We start from the raw sequence: 19,939 nt of genomic DNA on the forward strand, positions 1-19,939 counted from the left end.
TGCCTTGCCTTATAGACAATAATGCGATGTAAGGACATGGGCTCTGCACAATCAAGACATGGAAGCTGGCTTACTGAGGAACAAAACCATCGTTTGTAAAAAGAGCGACTGCTGTGAAATGAAGTGTGCGACGCCGAGAGGTGTTTACTCTTTGAGCAGGAGGGGTATCGACCTCTGGATTAAATGCAAGGGGTTCTGACCTCAATCAATGAAATAATGACTGTTGCCCCTCCTGTTGGTGGACTCTATAATTAGCAAGCAAAGCCCCCACAGAATCACATTTAGTCTGAAAACAGAGGTGATTAAAACTATAATTCTTATCGGACTCGTTAACATGTTTTTTGGTGGTGTGTGTGTGGGGGGGGGGGGGGGGGGGCATGAATGCTTTATTGAATTTGTCGGGAAATTCAATTTCGGCAGTTCCGACCCCCTCCGAGTGGGTCCCACTAAATATTTCCCGTATACATTCGGGTGCACTCTATATTGTGCTGGATGTCTGCATCCAGATATCTGTCAAACAAGTGAGATATGATAATAGAATAGAGGACATGTGCTTCAAGATGAAAGCAAGCCGAGTGTGACTGCCTCCATCTTCCTCAAGTAATGAAGAGGATTCATGATTGGCATCGCGGATAAAAGCTATGGCTCACATAAGCACTCACACAGAAACGGAGAGACGTTCTTTCTCCTTTTTCTTCCTGTGCTTCAGTGCAATGAATCACCATGTTTCCTATTATATTCTCTCAGAAGAACACACACACACACACACACACACACACACACACACACACACACACACCGATGCTGTTATCTGTCATCATCACCACGGTTGCGGCTCCACCACCAAAAGCAGTCGATACTGATGCAGCACCCACTCGTTGTGTGTGTGTGTGTGTGTGTGTGTGTGTGTGTGTGTGTGTGTGTGTGTGTGTGTGTGTGTGTGTGTGTGTGTGCGTGTTTTGTTCAGATGGTCTTTTGTGATTAAACGGGGACTGCAGCAACAAGGGAAGTTTTCTGTTTTTGCACTTCCAGTGCTTTTTGTCAAATCAAATAGCTTGATTACAAAAGTGTCCTATTTCACGTAGGCTATACCTATTCAGATGTATCACTTCAGTAAAGCATGATCAGCACTTCTATCTCGTTTATTTCCACCAATGTCTCATGTGTCCTGAACTGTGAGTCTACCAAAGTCTCTCTCTGAGCAAAGTCTATTGAATGTGCCTATAAATAGTTTTTCAATATAGGAGAACATTAAGTTTTGTAATCATGATGATCATAAATAAATAATAACATCACCGATAATAATAATAACAATTATGATTATAATTATTATAAACATACTACATGCCATTAACTTCGCTGGTGTAACTGCAGTGCATCTAACATTGAATGTGTACATGGCTGCTGTAGGATGTGAGTGTGTCTCATTACACTTTGACTTATTTCCACACTTCTAACTGACTCCTCTGACAAACCTTGCAGCGGCAAAACTGCGTTGTTTAGCATTGGTTGTCTGATCTAATATCACTTTATTGCGTTAAAATGTATTGGCATTCTTCAAATAGTTTAGTTTAGTTTAGTTTTATTTGTTCGAGAGGGACAATGTACATTGATGAACACTTTAAATTAAAATGTAAATGCCCCAATTACAGCCGCAAGGCTGATTTCCATTGTCTGTCCCGGCCAGAATGTACAGGCTGAGTGTGCTAAAGCAAAAGGTCATGCCAAAGTGCAATAGTAATAAACTAAAATCAATTACAGTCTGTAGCTGACAATACACAATTGTTCGAAAATAAAAAGTTAACAATGGATAAAAAAGGAATCGCATATATATATATATATATATATATATATATATATATATATATAAAAGAAACTAGAAAAAATATCACAGTGTAAGGAAGACATTTCATATTCATCATATTGCACATAAGGGCATTAATTAATTTGCACATTTAAGGTTTCATTCATTCATATAACATTAGTACATCACATATCCATGACACTAATACTCCTTAAACTATCGATGTGCACAAGTTTTGGTGGACAACAGCCATCCCTTCATGTGCTTTTTAAAAGTGCTGGAGTTTGGGCACTCCCTAACGGAGGATAATAAAGGTTCCATTGACTGTTGTCATTCTTTCTGATATCAACAGTCCGTTTCTATACCTTGAACCCAGTCGACAAGTATCTGACGCTTTTCATCTGCTGGTAGTTGCAACTTGCGGTGTCTTGTTTTGAATTGTGCTACGCCCTACGGCTGTGCTACCAACCAATCACAGCACGCGGCTGAATTTCCGTAACCAATCACAATGCACGTAAACACAGAGCGCCACGCTCTGAATTTAGTTACGGAAGTCTCTCGCATTCGCTGGTAGAAGTGTTGTCATTTTTTATCTTAGTTGTTTATCGACCATAAATAATCACACTTCGTTGAATATGGCGCGAGGCGGTTTGCCCAACAAGTAGATTCCAGTCTATTCACTGCTGGTAATTAAGCTGAAGTCTTTGTGGGTAAGTCTGAAATCAAAATAACGAGAGTCTATCTAACGTAAGAGCTTTGTGTATCGCTTCCCTTTTAAACTAACGCGCTCATGCGGCTACAGACAGCGCACTGTTAAAAGTATTCAGTAACTTCCTTCATATGTTCTCGTGGCCACTGAACATGCAGTCATTTGTACAGTGCGCTGTGTCTTGTTAACGTCAACTTGAATACAAACAGAGGAACGCTATCTTCATTTATGTAAGGAGTAAAGAGCTCCAGCACATAACGTTAGAGTAACGTTAGCGTTAGTAATCCCAGCTGAGTTTAATTAATGTTAAGCATCCGGGGCTTAATTTTGGGTCTCACGTGAAAACGTAAACTTAAAAATGAGCCTGGATAAGGGTTTGCTGCTATTTTACAGTTAACGTTACACTGTTGTTAATACTAGACACTCATTGTATAACTAGTTGTATACGTTAACACTAGCCACATGTCATTTTGTATCATGCTAACCATCGTTTTTTAAAATTTGTATTATTTGTCTTAGCAGGTAGTCACCTCAGGCTGCAGCCCCTGTGCGAGATGGAGGAGCTCTACACTTTAGAGAGGGAGGTAGGACGAGGCAGCTATGGTGTGGTCTTTGAGGGCCATATGGCCAAAACAGGACAGAGGGTGGCTATCAAGCGGCTGCCCTGTAGCAACCCGGAGTGCATTGAACTCTACCTGCAAGAGCTGTGGGCCATGAGAGCCATTGCCAAGAACCATGTCAATGTCATTGCACTGCACAGCTGCCTCCTGCAGACCGGGCCGAGGAGCCTGAAGCCCCTCAAACCAGGGAAAGTGCCTCCACGTCTGGTCGAGAGCGTGCTGAAGGGCAGTGTAGTCAGAGCAGCACAAAGTCAGGAGAGGAATGACACCCAGCGGAGGAGCAGCTCTGTCTCGAGACTTCAGGACAGGACTAAATCAAGTGCATTTGATTCTACAACCCCACAGAGGCCTCAGAACAAAACCAGGAAGAGATCGGCCCCAAGGGAGGAAGAGCAGCCGCCGACACCCCTACGCTGCTTCGCCCTGTGGCTGGTGATGGAGTACTGTGATGGGGGCAACTTGAATCAGTACCTGCTGTCCCGGCCACCGGACTGCCAGCGTAACCACAGCGTGGTGCGACAGCTCTGCAGTGCCGTGGCCTTCCTGCATAGTCTGGGTATCACCCACCGAGACCTGAAGCCAGACAACGTGCTGGTCTGCATGTCACAGAGGGGTCCAGTCGTCAAGGTAGGCGGCCTGTTGTGACGCTGACAGTGTTTATGTCAGCTCCAGTGGTGTTATCCCAGTCAGTACACAACTTTGAAACAATCATTATTTTTTCTTTCAGAAGGTTATTGGGTCTTCACAGTAGCAATGAACTTGAGACAACAAACAATATAATAAAAAGCAATATGAAAGAGTTCCTCAAAATACAAAATGCTGTCAGTGTCCAACCGTTTGTACCAAAAACAATTGAAACCCAAAATACTGAGACGTAAGTAAAATGAATTGTTTGTGAGGTAAATCATTTATTATAGGGCTAAATGTAATACAAATATACACCAAATGTATGTCTGCCCTCGCAAGCCTTCATCTTAGACATCCTCACATGCATTTGTCTGTTTTTTACTCAATAGTTGGGCATTTTTACTCTCCAGTCCACAGGTGCACTCATTTGGAATTGAACATTGTAGTCACAACATCGGGCCCATTTTCTTCCTTTCTCCTGTCCCCATGTCCTTTTGGTAATGGTGCACATGAAATGATGTTGTACTCTGTGTAGAATAGAAAGATGTGCTATCGAGCTGCAACTTGAAAAATAAACAATGTATCCGTCAATTAATATCTGGTTTTAATAATTTGGTCCAAAAAAAGCCTTTCCCCTATGACCAAAGCCCAAATTGACATTTCAAATGTGTTGTCTGTTCTACCATCAGTCCAGAACCCAAAGATATTCAGTTTGCTGTCATAGAAGACCACGAAAACCAGCAAATATTCACAGTTAAGAAGCTGGAATCAGACACTATTTTGCGCTTCTTTTTTTAACTTAAAATTATGGAAGCAACAATCAAAGTAGGCTGGTCGCTGATTGATTCTCTCTTATTTGAATGATCTATTTAAGAGACTGTTTGTTTCGGCTCTACTGAGTGAACACTTCCACGTATTGAAATATACCTCCATACCTCAGCCCTCCTCTACAAATCTTTACGTAGCTTTTATCCAAAGGGAAAATTAAGCATCGGGTTTCATCTCTTTTGCGTTTTAGCATTTCATCGTCAGTCAATCTGCCCGTCCAACCTCTAGGTGGCGGACTTCGGTCTGAGCAAGATGAGTGAGGGTCCGGTGGACGGTGAGCTGACCAGACAGCACTTCTCCTCCACCTGCGGCTCTGACTTCTACATGGCTCCAGAGGTGTGGGGCGGACTGACCTACACAGCCCAGGCAGACATCTTCTCCCTGGGTGTGATGTTCTGGGCCATCCTGGAGAGAATCACCTTCCTGGAAGAAGGGGCCACGCAGGAACAACTGGGTGAGTACACAGTCGGTAGAAGAGACTAAATGGAACGAGATGGAGAATAGAATGTCCCCCCTTCACCTGCTCACGGGAGGGTCGGAGAGCTGGACTGTGTGGTCAGGCGGCTCGATGACGCATCGCGCCGAATCGATTCTGACTTAATTAACTGGCACATATTAAAAATGTCACATACCATACATCATATATTCATCAACCACAGATGGTACAATCATGGATCTAAATGGCAAAGAGATGGATGATCTATGCTGTGTGCATGCTGTGGACGATAGTAGCTCCGCTTCTTGTAATACGAGCGGACAGCGTGTAATTCAGCCTTCTCTACTAAAACGATTCCAGCTTCTTTCATTTTGAATCTTTTCAAAAAACATGACATTGGTCCTGACCCAGTGCTTTAATGACATGTCCACGGCGATGCAAAGATGCAGCCGTGTTCTCGTCAACTTCGTCATCGCAAAGAATGTTTGATGTAATGAATTGGACCCATGAAGTCTGCAGAACTCTGGGCAATTCAACATGAGCCAGGCGAGGCACTGTGCCAGCATTACAGTATAGATGGGAGATTTTAATCTCTTTTTTTGTTTCCTATTTTCCTGTCAGGACCCATGTGGCCATAGGATGAGGAAGCGTCTTAATGGAGGCAGGGCCCAGTTCTGCTCTGCGCTCCACTGTCAGAGAGTAATGAAATGGCTGTTTTACAGTTGTCTCATTTTACTCACAAAAATGGGCAGGGGAGATATCAACCATTATCCCCAAGTTTAGTGCCTGAGAACCTCCCTGAGTCATCGATACTCCATGAGGCGGAATGAAACGCTTATGATTGGAGGGCGAGAGGGGGTTTCAGTGGATTCAAATTTAAAAACAAAAGGAAGGCAAAATGGAATTTAGCAGCCCAGCTCACGATCCTCTCTGTCAGTGTGGAAATGGGTAGAGGCAGCTAGAGGCTTTTCAGAGACAGATAAAATGGTCCATTATTTTACTTTATCTCCTCTGAAGACCCACACCCCCTCACAGTTATTTGAGTCGGCAGGGGAGCCGAGTCGAGGAGCAAGACACAACCTCCTGTGTTTGTCCTTGAAGCCCGGCGCCGCGTGTTAGCTTTCTGCTCCGTCAGGTTAGGCCTTTCACCAGGCCGGTGCTGCACCTGACTATATGCACCGATCACCCTCTTTCAGTCCCACACTGATACTGAGAGTTCCGATCCGTTACCAGTGTTTAAATGATGAGCTGTGTGGATGTGAGTGGGATCATTCTTTCATGTGGAAGGCAACATCAGGCTTACACATTGTTTTCCTAACGTGTAAAACAAAATGTAACAAATGTAAATATATGAATGAGTGTAAACTTTTTTTAATGCAGCAACTAGTTGGTCAAAACTTAACTTAACTTAACAAACTTAACTTAAAACAAGACGGGAATTCAAATACCAGGATAAATGTATATACATATAGAATAGTTGTCACAGATACCAGATCCAGCTGTATGAGGCTACATCCACACGAATACCTTTCCAATCTTAAAACAGGGTTTTAAAACGAAAACGATCTTAACACGCCTGAAAACGAATATCACAGGACTGTTTACGTACACTGGGCATTCGAGCGCCAGTGTAAACAGGAAGTACATTGGTTGCTTCCATACAGAAAGTAGAACAAAGGATTATAATACTCTTTAATAATAAAAGGTCGGGCTTGATACTTAAGATCGTCTCTAATCTTCCTCTACTTAAACAGACATTTAGTGGGGGAAAAAGTTTCATTTTTCAAACTTAGTTACAACACTGCAAACAGACGGTCGCTCCGTAGGGCTGATAATGCCGCTAATGCTCGCTAATCGCTCCAATAACCGCTGCTTCCTCTGCATGTCAGCAGTAGTAGAGTTATAAAATTCAGAACTGAACTGCACAACAGCTGCTAGTTTAGACAACAAGGTCAGCAACACCTGTAATCAGTTATCCATGATGAATTAACCTGCTCGTCGATCGCTAATCAAGACTGTTTGTTTTCTTCCGGCGGCGTGACGATGTCGTGACTGCTAAAACCCAATCAAGTAGCGAGTGCGGAATTGTAACTCTGCGTTTTCAAAGGTCTCCGGTTTCCCCGTCCACACTACGTCACAACCCCGGAGTTTTCAAGCTAACACATTGTCGGTAGCGTAGCAAAAAGATCTGCGTTTCAAAATGGAAACGCAGTCGCCTGAGTCAGTACCACACATCCCCACACTTGGCCCTCGACTTTGTGAAGTGTGCAGGCCAGGGTTCAGTGTGGAGCATCATTGGGGGAAGCAGACTTGCATGGCTGGATGTGTTGCTAACAGTGCTCCATTGAAGTATATCCAAGAGGCATTGAGATTAAGTAACGATTAATGCATTTTAATTACTTTCAAGGAAAATCATCTTTCATTTTTTAGGGGATTGCTACGAAGGATTTTTTTCGATTAATCATTTAGTCTAGAAAACGCTGAATGGAGACAAATGACCGATTTCAAGTTTTATCTTTCTTAATTGCTCTGATCAGCAGCCAAACCCTGAGTTATTAATGTCATAACGGTGTGAAAGAAAGAAGAGGAAGCGAGCGTTGGTACTCCAGCTTCACCCAACTTCTGAGGTCGAATCAACCCCGATGGGTTTCAAACAGCGGTGTGGTTGTCCCGCTGTAAAAAGTGTCCCTATCCCATACTATATGCCAACTCCATACAGACTGAGACTGTATTTGAATCATCAACTGCCACTATTGGTTTCCTTGGTTTCCAGCTGTAAAGGCTCCTCTGTTTCCTTTGTGCTCTGCAACTCAACATACTCCAAACCTGCTGAGGATTGCTATGGAATTAGGACACAGCTTTAGGCTTCAACAATATTTGTCAGTTTTCAAATTGAACTGGATGAGTTCTATCATAAACATACTCGGATAATAAAAAAGGTTTTTCTCTCATTTCAAGTAACATAAGGGATGCTTTAAGAATACATGCACAACAGAACGCTTCTGAAAGACGTCCATCTTGAAATAAAGTTCTTCATTTTAGAAGAATAAATATAACTGGATTGTCCTGCAGCTTTAAATGCAGTTCCTTCAGGTCTGATGTGATGTCAATTAAAAAAAGGCAATATATTATATCTTTCTCATCTTATAAAAAGATGCATTTTTTTGTGCAGGTAATATATTTGCGGTTATTGAAACCGCTTGTTTCAGCTCGATTCCCCTCTATTGACATCATTGTTGGGCAGTGAATGCATGTCAGGTTTATTTTTCTGTGCTCTTCCCTCTAATGTGTGTCCTAGGATGCATGACAACAGGGACACAAACGACCTTTTAACCCTTCTAGATCACATCCCCAGTCACAGCGTGCACCTATTTAACAATATATTCAAACAACATCCAGCCGACGATCATTTTGCAACTTTTAGCGACGAGGGCGGTGTGTGTGTGGAGCCACAGCCCTCTGTAGCTCTGGATCAAGCTATAAGCCCGCCTCCTTGTAAGCAGTCCAATCAAAAGCAAAGCATTTGATTTTACATCCCTCTTGTAACTGTACGCCACTCAAATGTTCTGTGCCGCTGGGGAATACGGCACAGTACAGACGATGAAGACGCTCCAACTTCCGTTGTGCATAAACCGCTGTGACTCGTTGAAGTTTAGCTCAACACTCTACATCCAGACTGAGTCAGTTCAACTGCAAACTGGTAAAGCGGAGCACTGTTGCTTATTAACAATAGCGACATGCCACTTAGCACATGATTTATTTAGAAAACACACCTGGTAACATGTCTTCTTTCAGACTAGTGGAAGGAAAACACCCAAAATACACCTTTAAGTGTTACTACGTTGTCTATTTCTCCCAAATTTGGGGGTGACCATGGCTCACTGGGTAGAGGGGGTCGTCCGGTAACCTCGGCGGTTCGATCCTTGGCTATTACGTGTCCCTGAGTAAGACACTGAACCCCTAACTGCTCCCCGGGGGCCTGTCATGGGCCTGTACAGGGATCGGTAAATTAAGAGACAAATTTACCCTTCCGGGATGAATATAGTAAAAAAAAATTAAAAATTTAAACTTAAAATGTACCAAAAGTTACCAGAGATGATGCCTCGTTTGCATATGTAAACATCACATTTCAGAAAACTTGTAATACAAAAAAAAGGGATACGGAAGTTTCATGGTGATATCTATTAGTTATTTTAGCCGAATCAAAATGTCTGTACATTTACAAAACATATCTTTAAAAGTTAGAAATCTCCACTTCAGCAGCTCTCACATTCACCAAACTTTCGACTTGTATTCCTCTATATTCTGAAGGTTTGTACAGAGGGGTTTCAATGAGTACAGAAATGTTGTGATGACACACAGTTTAATGTAACTTTGAAAGAAGGAAGGCTGCTCTCCCACTGCAGTATTTCTAAAGAGTCTTTTACATTTCCAGGTCAAACTCTCTCTCTCTCCTTAGAAAAGTACTTCACGCACCAGAAGGCACTTGACTGCTTGCAAAAACGAGCGTGGCCCACAATCACTGGCATGAAGTGGCCCCCCGCGGCCTCTGCTGCTGTGAGGCAGGATCCTCCTGCACCACGACTTAACGCCGTCTGCCCTCGTGTTCCCTCTTTAGGTGCCTACGTGTGTCGGGGTCGCCGGTTGATGCCGCTGGGGGAGGCTCTGTGGGAGAACGCTGACCTCCAGCTGTGCATCCCCATGAAGTTTAAGAGAGCGCCCCCGCTGCCCCCACCTCCCGGTCCCGCCATGAGCTCCCTGCTTTTAGACCTGCTCGCCTCAAACCCGGACGCTCGGCCGCCGGCCGACCAGCTGGAGGCCAGAATGAGCTCCGCTCTCAAAGAGGACACCCACTGACAAAGTGCACGTAAGAGACCACAATGGCTTTCACCGCCGAAGCCACCACATGGAGATATTGACAGTGGACCCCTGACTGCGGTGATTTCCTGCATGTGTAAGCAATAGCCACTTTGCTGCCACGGGGAAGTGGGGGTAAGAAATATGTATGATTACATGGGATTGCAGGTGCTTTTCTTTCTGCTGAAACAGCTCAATTTCTAAACTGTAGGAAACCACATAATGGGAAAAACACAAAACATGCAAAGACATTCAAGTCCATATCGAGATCTAGTGGGACTCTGAATGCTGAACATAGAACACGTATTTAAGCGTGTACATACGGCTGAAGTGAAATGTAAGGATTACTGCTGCTGCTGCTTGTCTGGGGACCCATTATCTCAGCTGCATTTCTGCTGTTTTACTTGATTTGTGAACATTAAGCTTTTTACTTAAAAAGGAAAATGTATATTTTGTGATTATTATCCTACCCAAATATTTCCACCACTCTGATTCAAATGGATCTTCCAGGTGTCTTAAATATGGACAGTGAGTGGGGAAAAAAGGACTTGTAATGCAGTACAGTGACACAAAGTCTTAATTGTTGAAAAGTGTCAATACATTTTTTTTTCCACTGATATTGTTTGTGTTTTTCCTCCAAATACATTGTGTGTAAATAAATCTGTTTACAGCCTCAAAATGTGTGATGGTTTTAAGTCAACATACAAAAGCTTTTAACACTAAAAACTGTTAAGCTTGTGAAAATGTTGTAATATTATTGCCTCGTCATTTCAGCGCTTCGACAGTGAGGTGAAACTGAGCTGCTGTGTGAGCATCTTTGTGACGAGTGAAGCGGGCCAGCAGCACGATGGTGACGAACGATCACTAATGGACCGCCCCCGAACCAACAGGAAATTAAAGGCAGACATTAGGATGCTCACTGATCATAGCCAGGCCCAGTTCACAGCATTTATTACTGCTCATCAGTCTTGGTCATTGACTGTCCATGTCTTTGATGACTTACTTTTTGCTCATATGCCTGAAAAAAATAGTGTCCAGAAACGCTTTTTAAATTGAAATGAACCTGTAACGTTTATATGATGAGTAGTTGACATATTATATAAAACTCATTCCTTGCAGTTGACCCACGAAGAAAGAGCCTCCTAATAAATGCAGCATTAACATGAAGGTAACATCCTCCCCCTGTTCTCTCAGCCATCCTTGTGATAAGACTGAGCTCAGCGGCGTGGAGGTTTAAGCTAGGGAGGCTAGCTCAGCTAACCTCTGTGCTCCCAGCTCAATGGCTGACCTCCTCGGGTGAGAGAGCTGGCCTTTGACCCCCCCCCCCCCCTACTTCTCCAGTGAGTTTAGAGGAGTTGATGCAACCTTCGGGGTTGAATGTGTTACACGTACGGTGGGAAATCGTCTTCATGATTAAAAGGGCCAGTGTGCACCATGTAGTGCGCCATCTAGCGAGTGAGGTTGAAAGATGGCAGCCAACTGAAACTTCTCACGTGTGGCAAGCGTGTAGGAGAACTACGGTGCTAATGTGAAAATGGTAACTGCACAAAGATTCTTTTCAGCTGATTATACACTAAAGAAAACACGCGTTGTAGCGGCGTTCCGTCAGTGTTGTTCGTTATTAAGCCGCAAATGAGCTGCAGACACAGTGACTTCATTTCCTTACGAGAATGACAGGACATCGTTTGATTCTTTTCGTTTTGTCTTTATTTTACGCAACAAAGTGATAACTAAATACACAAATAATATATACTGTCACACGGTAGAAAAACAATATGCTCCCGTGTCGGGTTTTGCACCGGCTGCTGTCATGATGTCATTAAATCAAGAAAAGAAAGGGAGTGTCAATCATTAACATAAATGCTTTTCAATATGTTTTACATATCTTTAGTTCCTGCACAATGAGCATACTTCAGAAAGTAAATGGTTAATAAACCCAAAATTCCAATGAACTAATATATAAGCTTCTGGCTCTTACCCACGTATTATTATTCCTTTCTGCCAAATAGATCCTCCTAAATGCTACACACTGCTCCTTTAATCATGATTGGTATATTTGGGTCTGATGAGTGATTCGTGGATTTTATTTTTTTCCCCAGTCTGTCTTAATCCAAAACTTGCATGGCCATGTGTGCATTTCAAGAATTTATTTTAATCATTCCCTCCTGTCAATATTGTCTGTGAAGTTGTGCCCTGTTGGTGTGACTTCATTGTAAGAGATAAGGAACACAATCGGCAGTCCTTGTTTGGCGTAACAGTGCATTCTTATTGATTAAACGACGGTAGAAAGAGGCTTCAGCACTGTGAGTAAGGATTTAAGTTAGCACCTGACAGTCACAGCTCTGAGCCGTGTATTCATATAGACCTCAGTAGTGATGACTTCATGAACTTCTTGAATGACAAGATTACAACTATTAGAGAGAACATTAATGGTTTCCTGCCCTCAACCAGTACCTATCCTCCAATAGAATAACCCTAGAAACAGCTGTAAACCCTGATATATATTTACATGGCTTTACTCCCATCGACCATCACCAATTGACTTCAACAATGTCTACGTCTAAACCTTCTACCTGTCTCTTAGAGCCTATACCGACTAGGCTGCTTAAAGAAGTGCTACCGTTAATGAGCAGGTCTCTACTAGATATGATCAACCTGTCTTTACTAACAGGCCATGTACCACAGTCCTTCAGAGTAGCTGTAATCAAACCTCTTCTTAAGAAGCCCACTCTGGATCCAGAGGTGTTGGCCAACTATAGACCGATCTCTAACCTTCCCTTCTTCTCTAAGGTTCTTGAGAAAGCAGTTGCAAATCAGTTGTGTGACTTTCTACATAATTTATTTCAGGATTTTCAGTCAGGATTTAGAGAGCATCATAGCACAGAGACAGCTCAGGTGAAAATAACTAACGGCCTTCTTATTGCATCAGACAAAGGACTCGTCTCTGTTCTTGTCCTGTTAGACCTTAGTGCTGCGTTCGGCACCATGGCTCATTACATCCTGTTGCACAGACTAGAACATTTGATTGGCATCAATGGAACCGCTCTGAACTGGTATAAGTCCTATTTCTCTGATCGATCACAGTTTGTATATATTAACGATAAAGCCTCGATGAACACCCCAAGGTTCTGTGTTTGGACCAATCTTGTTCACCTTATATATGCTTCCTTTAGGCAATATTATCAGAAAACACTCTATAAACTTTCATTATGCAGATCATACTCAATTATATATATCGATCAAACCAGACGAAACCAACCAGCTCACTAAATTGCAAGCGTGTCTTAAGGACATAAAAACCTGGATGACCTGCAACTTCCTGATGTTAAGCTCAGACAAAACTGAAGTTATTCCACTAGGCCCAGAACACCTCCGCAATCAGTTATCTAATGATATAGTTTCTCTAGATGGTATTGCGCTGCATCCAGCAGCAGCGTAAAGAATATCAGGTTTCTTTGATCAGGATTTGTCTTTTTAAAAGATAAAACAAACTTCAAGGACTGCCTTTTTTTTCACCTACGTAATATTTAAATAATCAGGCACATCCTATCTCAAAGCGATGCAGAGAAATTAGTTCATGCATTTGTTACCTCTAGACTAGATTACTGCAATTCCTTATTTTCAGGCTGCTCTAATAAGTCTCTTAAATCTCTCCAGCTGATCCAGAATGCTGCAGCTCGTGTACTAACAAGAACTAAGAGGAGAGATCATATTACTCCTGTATTAGCTTCTCTGCACTGGCTCCCTGTAACATCCAGAATAGAATTTAAAATCATTCTCCTCACCGACAAAGCCCTAATTGGTCAGGCTCCATCATATCTTAAAAGAGCTTATAGTACCATACTGCCCTACTAGAGAGCTGCGATCCCTAAATTCAGCGTTACTTGTGGTTCATAGAGTCTTAAAAAGTAGGATGGGAGCCAGAGCCTTCAGTTATCAAGCTCCTCTTCTGTGGAACCAGCTTCCAGTTTCAGTCCGGGGGGCAGACACAGACACAGACCTCTTTGATAGTGCTTATAGTTAGGGCTGGCTCAGGTTTATAGTTAGGACTGGCTCAGGTTTATAGTTAGGACTGGCTCAGGTTTATAGTTAGGACTGGCTCAGGTTTATAGTTAGGACTGGCTCAGGTTTATAGTTAGGACTGGCTCAGGTTTATAGTTAGGGCTGGTTCAGGTTTATTGTTAGGGATGGCTCAGGTTTATAGTTAGGGCTGGATCAGGTTTATAGTTAGGGCTGGATCAGGTTTATAGTTAGGGCTGGTTCAGGTTTATAGTTAGGACTGGCTCAGGTTTATAGTTAGGGCTGGCTCAGGTTTATAGTTAGGGCTGGATCAGGTTTATAGTTAGGGCTGGTTCAGGTTTATAGTTAGGACTGGCTCAGGTTTATAGTTAGGGCTGGCTCAGGTTTATAGTTAGGGCTGGATCAGGTTTATAGTTACCCCTGGCTCAGGTTTATAGTTAGGGATGGCTCAGGTTTATAGTTAGGGCTGGATCAGGTTTATAGTTAGGGCTGGATCAGGTTTATAGTTAGGGCTGGATCAGGTTTATAGTTAGGACTGGCTCAGGTTTATAGTTAGGGCTGGCTCAGGTTTATTGTTAGGACTGGCTCAGGTTTATAGTTAGGGCTGGTTCAGGTTTATAGTTAGGACTGGCTCAGGTTTATAGTTAGGGCTGGCTCAGGTTTATAGTTAGGGCTGGCTCAGGTTTATTGTTAGGACTGGCTCAGGTTTATAGTTAGGGCTGGCTCAGGTTTATAGTTGGGGCTGGTTCAGGTTTATAGTTAGGACTGGCTCAGGTTTATTGTTAGGGATGGCTCAGGTTTATAGTTAGGGCTGGTTCAGGTTTATAGTTAGGACTGGCTCATGTTTATAGTTAGGGCTGGCTCAGGTTTATTGTTAGGGATGGCTCAGGTTTATAGTTAGGGCTGGTTCAGGTTTATAGTTAGGGCTGGCTCAGGTTTATAGTTAGGGCTGGTTCAGGTTTATAGTTAGGACTGGCTCAGGTTTATAGTTAGGGCTGGTTCAGGTTTATTGTTAGGGCTGGCTCAGGTTTATAGTTAGGGCTGGTTCAGGTTTATTGTTAGGGATGGCTCAGGTTTATAGTTAGGGCTGGTTCAGGTTTATAGTTAGGACTGGCTCAGGTTTATAGTTAGGGCTGGCTCAGGTTTATAGTTAGGGCTGGCTCAGGTTTATAGTTAGGACTGGCTCAGGTTTATAGTTAGGACTGGCTCAGGTTTATAGTTAGGGCTGGCTCAGGTTTATAGTTAGGGCTGGCTCAGGTTTATAGTTAGGGCTGGCTCAGGTTTATAGTTAGGACTGGCTCAGGTTTATAGTTAGGACTGGCTCAGGTTTATAGTTAGGGCTGGCTCAGGTTTATAGTTAGGGATGGCTCAGGTTTATAGTTAGGGCTAGCTCAGGTTTATAGTTAGGGCTGGCTCAGGTTTATAGTTAGGGCTGGCTCAGGTTTATTGTTAGGACTGGCTCAGGTTTATAGTTAGGGCTGGCTCAGGTTTATAGTTAGGGCTGGCTCAGGTTTATTGTTAGGACTGGCTCAGGTTTATAGTTAGGGCTGGCTCAGGTTTATAGTTAGGGCTGGTTCAGGTTTATAGTTAGGACTGGCTCAGGTTTATTGTTAGGGATGGCTCAGGTTTATAGTTAGGGCTGGCTCAGGTTTATTGTTAGGACTGGCTCAGGTTTATAGTTAGGGCTGGCTCAGGTTTATAGTTAGGGCTGGTTCAGGTTTATAGTTAGGACTGGCTCAGGTTTATTGTTAGGGATGGCTCAGGTTTATAGTTAGGGCTGGTTCAGGTTTATAGTTAGGACTGGCTCAGGTTTATAGTTAGGGCTAGCTCAGGTTTATAGTTAGGGCTGGCTCAGGTTTATAGTTAGGGCTGGCTCAGGTTTATTGTTAGGACTGGCTCAGGTTTATATTTAGGGCTGGCTCAGGTTTATAGTTAGGGCTGGCTCAGGTTTATTGTTAGGACTGGCTCAGGTTTATAGTTAGGGCTGGCTCAGGTTTATAGTTAGGGCTGGTTCAGGTTTATAGTTAGGACTGGCTCAGGTTTATTGTTAGGGATGGCTCAGGTTTATAGTTAGGGCTGGCTCAGGTTTATTGTTAGGGCTGGCTCAGGTTTATTGTTAGGACTGGCTCAGGTTTATAGTTAGGACTGGCTCAGGTTTATAGTTAGGACTGGCTCAGGTTTATAGTTAGGGATGGCTCAGGTTTATAGTTAGGGATGGCTCAGGTTTATAGTTAGGGCTAGCTCAGGTTTATAGTTAGGGCTGGCTCAGGTTTATAGTTAGGGCTGGCTCAGGTTTATTGTTAGGACTGGCTCAGGTTTATAGTTAGGGCTGGCTCAGGTTTATAGTTAGGGCTGGATCAGGTTTATAGTTACCCCTGGCTCAGGTTTATAGTTAGGGATGGCTCAGGTTTATAGTTAGGGCTGGATCAGGTTTATAGTTAGGGCTGGATCAGGTTTATAGTTAGGGCTGGATCAGGTTTATAGTTAGGACTGGCTCAGGTTTATAGTTAGGGCTGGCTCAGGTTTATAGTTAGGGCTGGCTCAGGTTTATTGTTAGGACTGGCTCAGGTTTATAGTTAGGGCTGGTTCAGGTTTATAGTTAGGACTGGCTCAGGTTTATAGTTAGGGCTGGCTCAGGTTTATAGTTAGGGCTGGCTCAGGTTTATTGTTAGGACTGGCTCAGGTTTATAGTTAGGGCTGGCTCAGGTTTATAGTTGGGGCTGGTTCAGGTTTATAGTTAGGACTGGCTCAGGTTTATTGTTAGGGATGGCTCAGGTTTATAGTTAGGGCTGGTTCAGGTTTATAGTTAGGACTGGCTCATGTTTATAGTTAGGGCTGGCTCAGGTTTATTGTTAGGGATGGCTCAGGTTTATAGTTAGGGCTGGTTCAGGTTTATAGTTAGGGCTGGCTCAGGTTTATAGTTAGGGCTGGTTCAGGTTTATAGTTAGGACTGGCTCAGATTTATAGTTAGGGCTGGTTCAGGTTTATTGTTAGGGCTGGCTCAGGTTTATAGTTAGGGCTGGTTCAGGTTTATTGTTAGGGATGGCTCAGGTTTATTGTTAGGGATGGCTCAGGTTTATAGTTAGGGCTGGTTCAGGTTTATAGTTAGGACTGGCTCAGGTTTATAGTTAGGGCTGGCTCAGGTTTATAGTTAGGTCTGGCTCAGGTTTATAGTTAGGACTGGCTCAGGTTTATAGTTAGGACTGGTTCAGGTTTATAGTTAGGGCTGGCTCAGGTTTATAGTTAGGGCTGGCTCAGGTTTATTGTTAGGACTGGCTCAGGTTTATATTTAGGGCTGGCTCAGGTTTATAGTTAGGGCTGGCTCAGGTTTATTGTTAGGACTGGCTCAGGTTTATAGTTAGGGCTGGCTCAGGTTTATAGTTAGGGCTGGTTCAGGTTTATAGTTAGGACTGGCTCAGGTTTATTGTTAGGGATGGCTCAGGTTTATAGTTAGGGCTGGCTCAGGTTTATTGTTAGGGCTGGCTCAGGTTTATTGTTAGGACTGGCTCAGGTTTATAGTTAGGACTGGCTCAGGTTTATAGTTAGGACTGGCTCAGGTTTATAGTTAGGGATGGCTCAGGTTTATAGTTAGGGATGGCTCAGGTTTATAGTTAGGGCTAGCTCAGGTTTATAGTTAGGGCTGGCTCAGGTTTATAGTTAGGGCTGGCTCAGGTTTATTGTTAGGACTGGCTCAGGTTTATAGTTAGGGCTGGCTCAGGTTTATAGTTAGGGCTGGATCAGGTTTATAGTTACCCCTGGCTCAGGTTTATAGTTAGGGATGGCTCAGGTTTATAGTTAGGGCTGGATCAGGTTTATAGTTAGGGCTGGATCAGGTTTATAGTTAGGGCTGGATCAGGTTTATAGTTAGGACTGGCTCAGGTTTATAGTTAGGGCTGGCTCAGGTTTATAGTTAGGGCTGGCTCAGGTTTATTGTTAGGACTGGCTCAGGTTTATAGTTAGGGCTGGTTCAGGTTTATAGTTAGGACTGGCTCAGGTTTATAGTTAGGGCTGGCTCAGGTTTATAGTTAGGGCTGGCTCAGGTTTATTGTTAGGACTGGCTCAGGTTTATAGTTAGGGCTGGCTCAGGTTTATAGTTGGGGCTGGTTCAGGTTTATAGTTAGGACTGGCTCAGGTTTATTGTTAGGGATGGCTCAGGTTTATAGTTAGGGCTGGTTCAGGTTTATAGTTAGGACTGGCTCATGTTTATAGTTAGGGCTGGCTCAGGTTTATTGTTAGGGATGGCTCAGGTTTATAGTTAGGGCTGGTTCAGGTTTATAGTTAGGGCTGGCTCAGGTTTATAGTTAGGGCTGGTTCAGGTTTATAGTTAGGACTGGCTCAGATTTATAGTTAGGGCTGGTTCAGGTTTATTGTTAGGGCTGGCTCAGGTTTATAGTTAGGGCTGGTTCAGGTTTATTGTTAGGGATGGCTCAGGTTTATTGTTAGGGATGGCTCAGGTTTATAGTTAGGGCTGGTTCAGGTTTATAGTTAGGACTGGCTCAGGTTTATAGTTAGGGCTGGCTCAGGTTTATAGTTAGGTCTGGCTCAGGTTTATAGTTAGGACTGGCTCAGGTTTATAGTTAGGACTGGTTCAGGTTTATAGTTAGGGCTGGCTCAGGTTTATAGTTAGGGCTGGCTCAGCTTTATAGTTAGGGCTGGCTCAGGTTTATAGTTAGGACTGGCTCAGGTTTATAGTTAGGACTGGCTCAGGTTTATAGTTAGGGCTGGCTCAGGTTTATAGTTAGGGATGGCTCAGGTTTATAGTTAGGGCTAGCTCAGGTTTATAGTTAGGGCTGGCTCAGGTTTATAGTTAGGGCTGGCTCAGGTTTATTGTTAGGACTGGCTCAGGTTTATAGTTAGGGCTGGCTCAGGTTTATAGTTAGGGCTGGCTCAGGTTTATTGTTAGGACTGGCTCAGGTTTATAGTTAGGGCTGGCTCAGGTTTATAGTTAGGGCTGGTTCAGGTTTATAGTTAGGACTGGCTCAGGTTTATTGTTAGGGATGGCTCAGGTTTATAGTTAGGGCTGGCTCAGGTTTATTGTTAGGACTGGCTCAGGTTTATAGTTAGGGCTGGCTCAGGTTTATAGTTAGCGCTGGTTCAGGTTTATAGTTAGGACTGGCTCAGGTTTATTGTTAGGGATGGCTCAGGTTTATAGTTAGGGCTGGTTCAGGTTTATAGTTAGGACTGGCTCAGGTTTATAGTTAGGGCTGGCTCAGGTTTATTGTTAGGGATGGCTCAGGTTTATAGTTAGGGCTGGTTCAGGTTTATAGTTAGGGCTGGCTCAGGTTTATAGTTAGGGCTGGCTCAGGTTTATAGTTAGGTCTGGTTCAGGTTTATAGTTAGGACTGGCTCAGGTTTATAGTTAGGGCTGGTTCAGGTTTATTGTTAGGGCTGGCTCAGGTTTATAGTTAGGGCTGGTTCAGGTTTATTGTTAGGGATGGCTCAGGTTTATAGTTAGGGCTGGTTCAGGTTTATAGTTAGGACTGGCTCAGTTTTATAGTTAGGGCTGGCTCAGGTTTATAGTTAGGGCTGGTTCAGGTTTATAGTTAGGACTGGCTCAGGTTTATAGTTAGGGCTGGCTCAGGTTTATAGTTAGGGCTGGCTCAGGTTTATAGTTAGGACTGGCTCAGGTTTATAGTTAGGACTGGCTCAGGTTTATAGTTAGGGCTGGCTCAGGTTTATAGTTAGGGCTGGCTCAGGTTTATAGTTAGGGCTGGCTCAGGTTTATAGTTAGGACTGGCTCAGGTTTATAGTTAGGACTGGCTCAGGTTTATAGTTAGGGCTGGCTCAGGTTTATAGTTAGGGATGGCTCAGGTTTATAGTTAGGGCTAGCTCAGGTTTATAGTTAGGGCTGGCTCAGGTTTATAGTTAGGGCTGGCTCAGGTTTATTGTTAGGACTGGCTCAGGTTTATAGTTAGGGCTGGCTCAGGTTTATAGTTAGGGCTGGCTCAGGTTTATTGTTAGGACTGGCTCAGGTTTATAGTTAGGGCTGGCTCAGGTTTATAGTTAGGGCTGGTTCAGGTTTATAGTTAGGACTGGCT

At 43.4% G+C, this 19,939-nt stretch overlaps 1 protein-coding gene across 1 annotated transcript; it reads left to right on the forward strand.

Moving 5' to 3' along the window:
- Window positions 1-2,377: 2,377 nt before the first annotated feature.
- On the forward strand, window positions 2,378-10,511 carry LOC306793010 (serine/threonine-protein kinase pdik1l-B). Its single transcript, XM_079290427.1, has 4 exons — window positions 2,378-2,514; window positions 3,036-3,760; window positions 4,817-5,042; window positions 9,643-10,511. Exons 2-4 carry the CDS (start codon window positions 3,068-3,070, stop codon window positions 9,879-9,881), a joined length of 1,158 nt encoding a protein of 385 aa, XP_079146553.1. The 5' UTR covers window positions 2,378-2,514; window positions 3,036-3,067; the 3' UTR covers window positions 9,882-10,511.
- The last annotated feature ends 9,428 nt before the right edge of the window (window positions 10,512-19,939 follow it).

Source organism: Melanostigma gelatinosum (assembly GCF_949748355.1).
Source record: "Melanostigma gelatinosum genome assembly, chromosome: 19".
NCBI classification, from domain to species: domain Eukaryota; kingdom Metazoa; phylum Chordata; class Actinopteri; order Perciformes; family Zoarcidae; genus Melanostigma; species Melanostigma gelatinosum.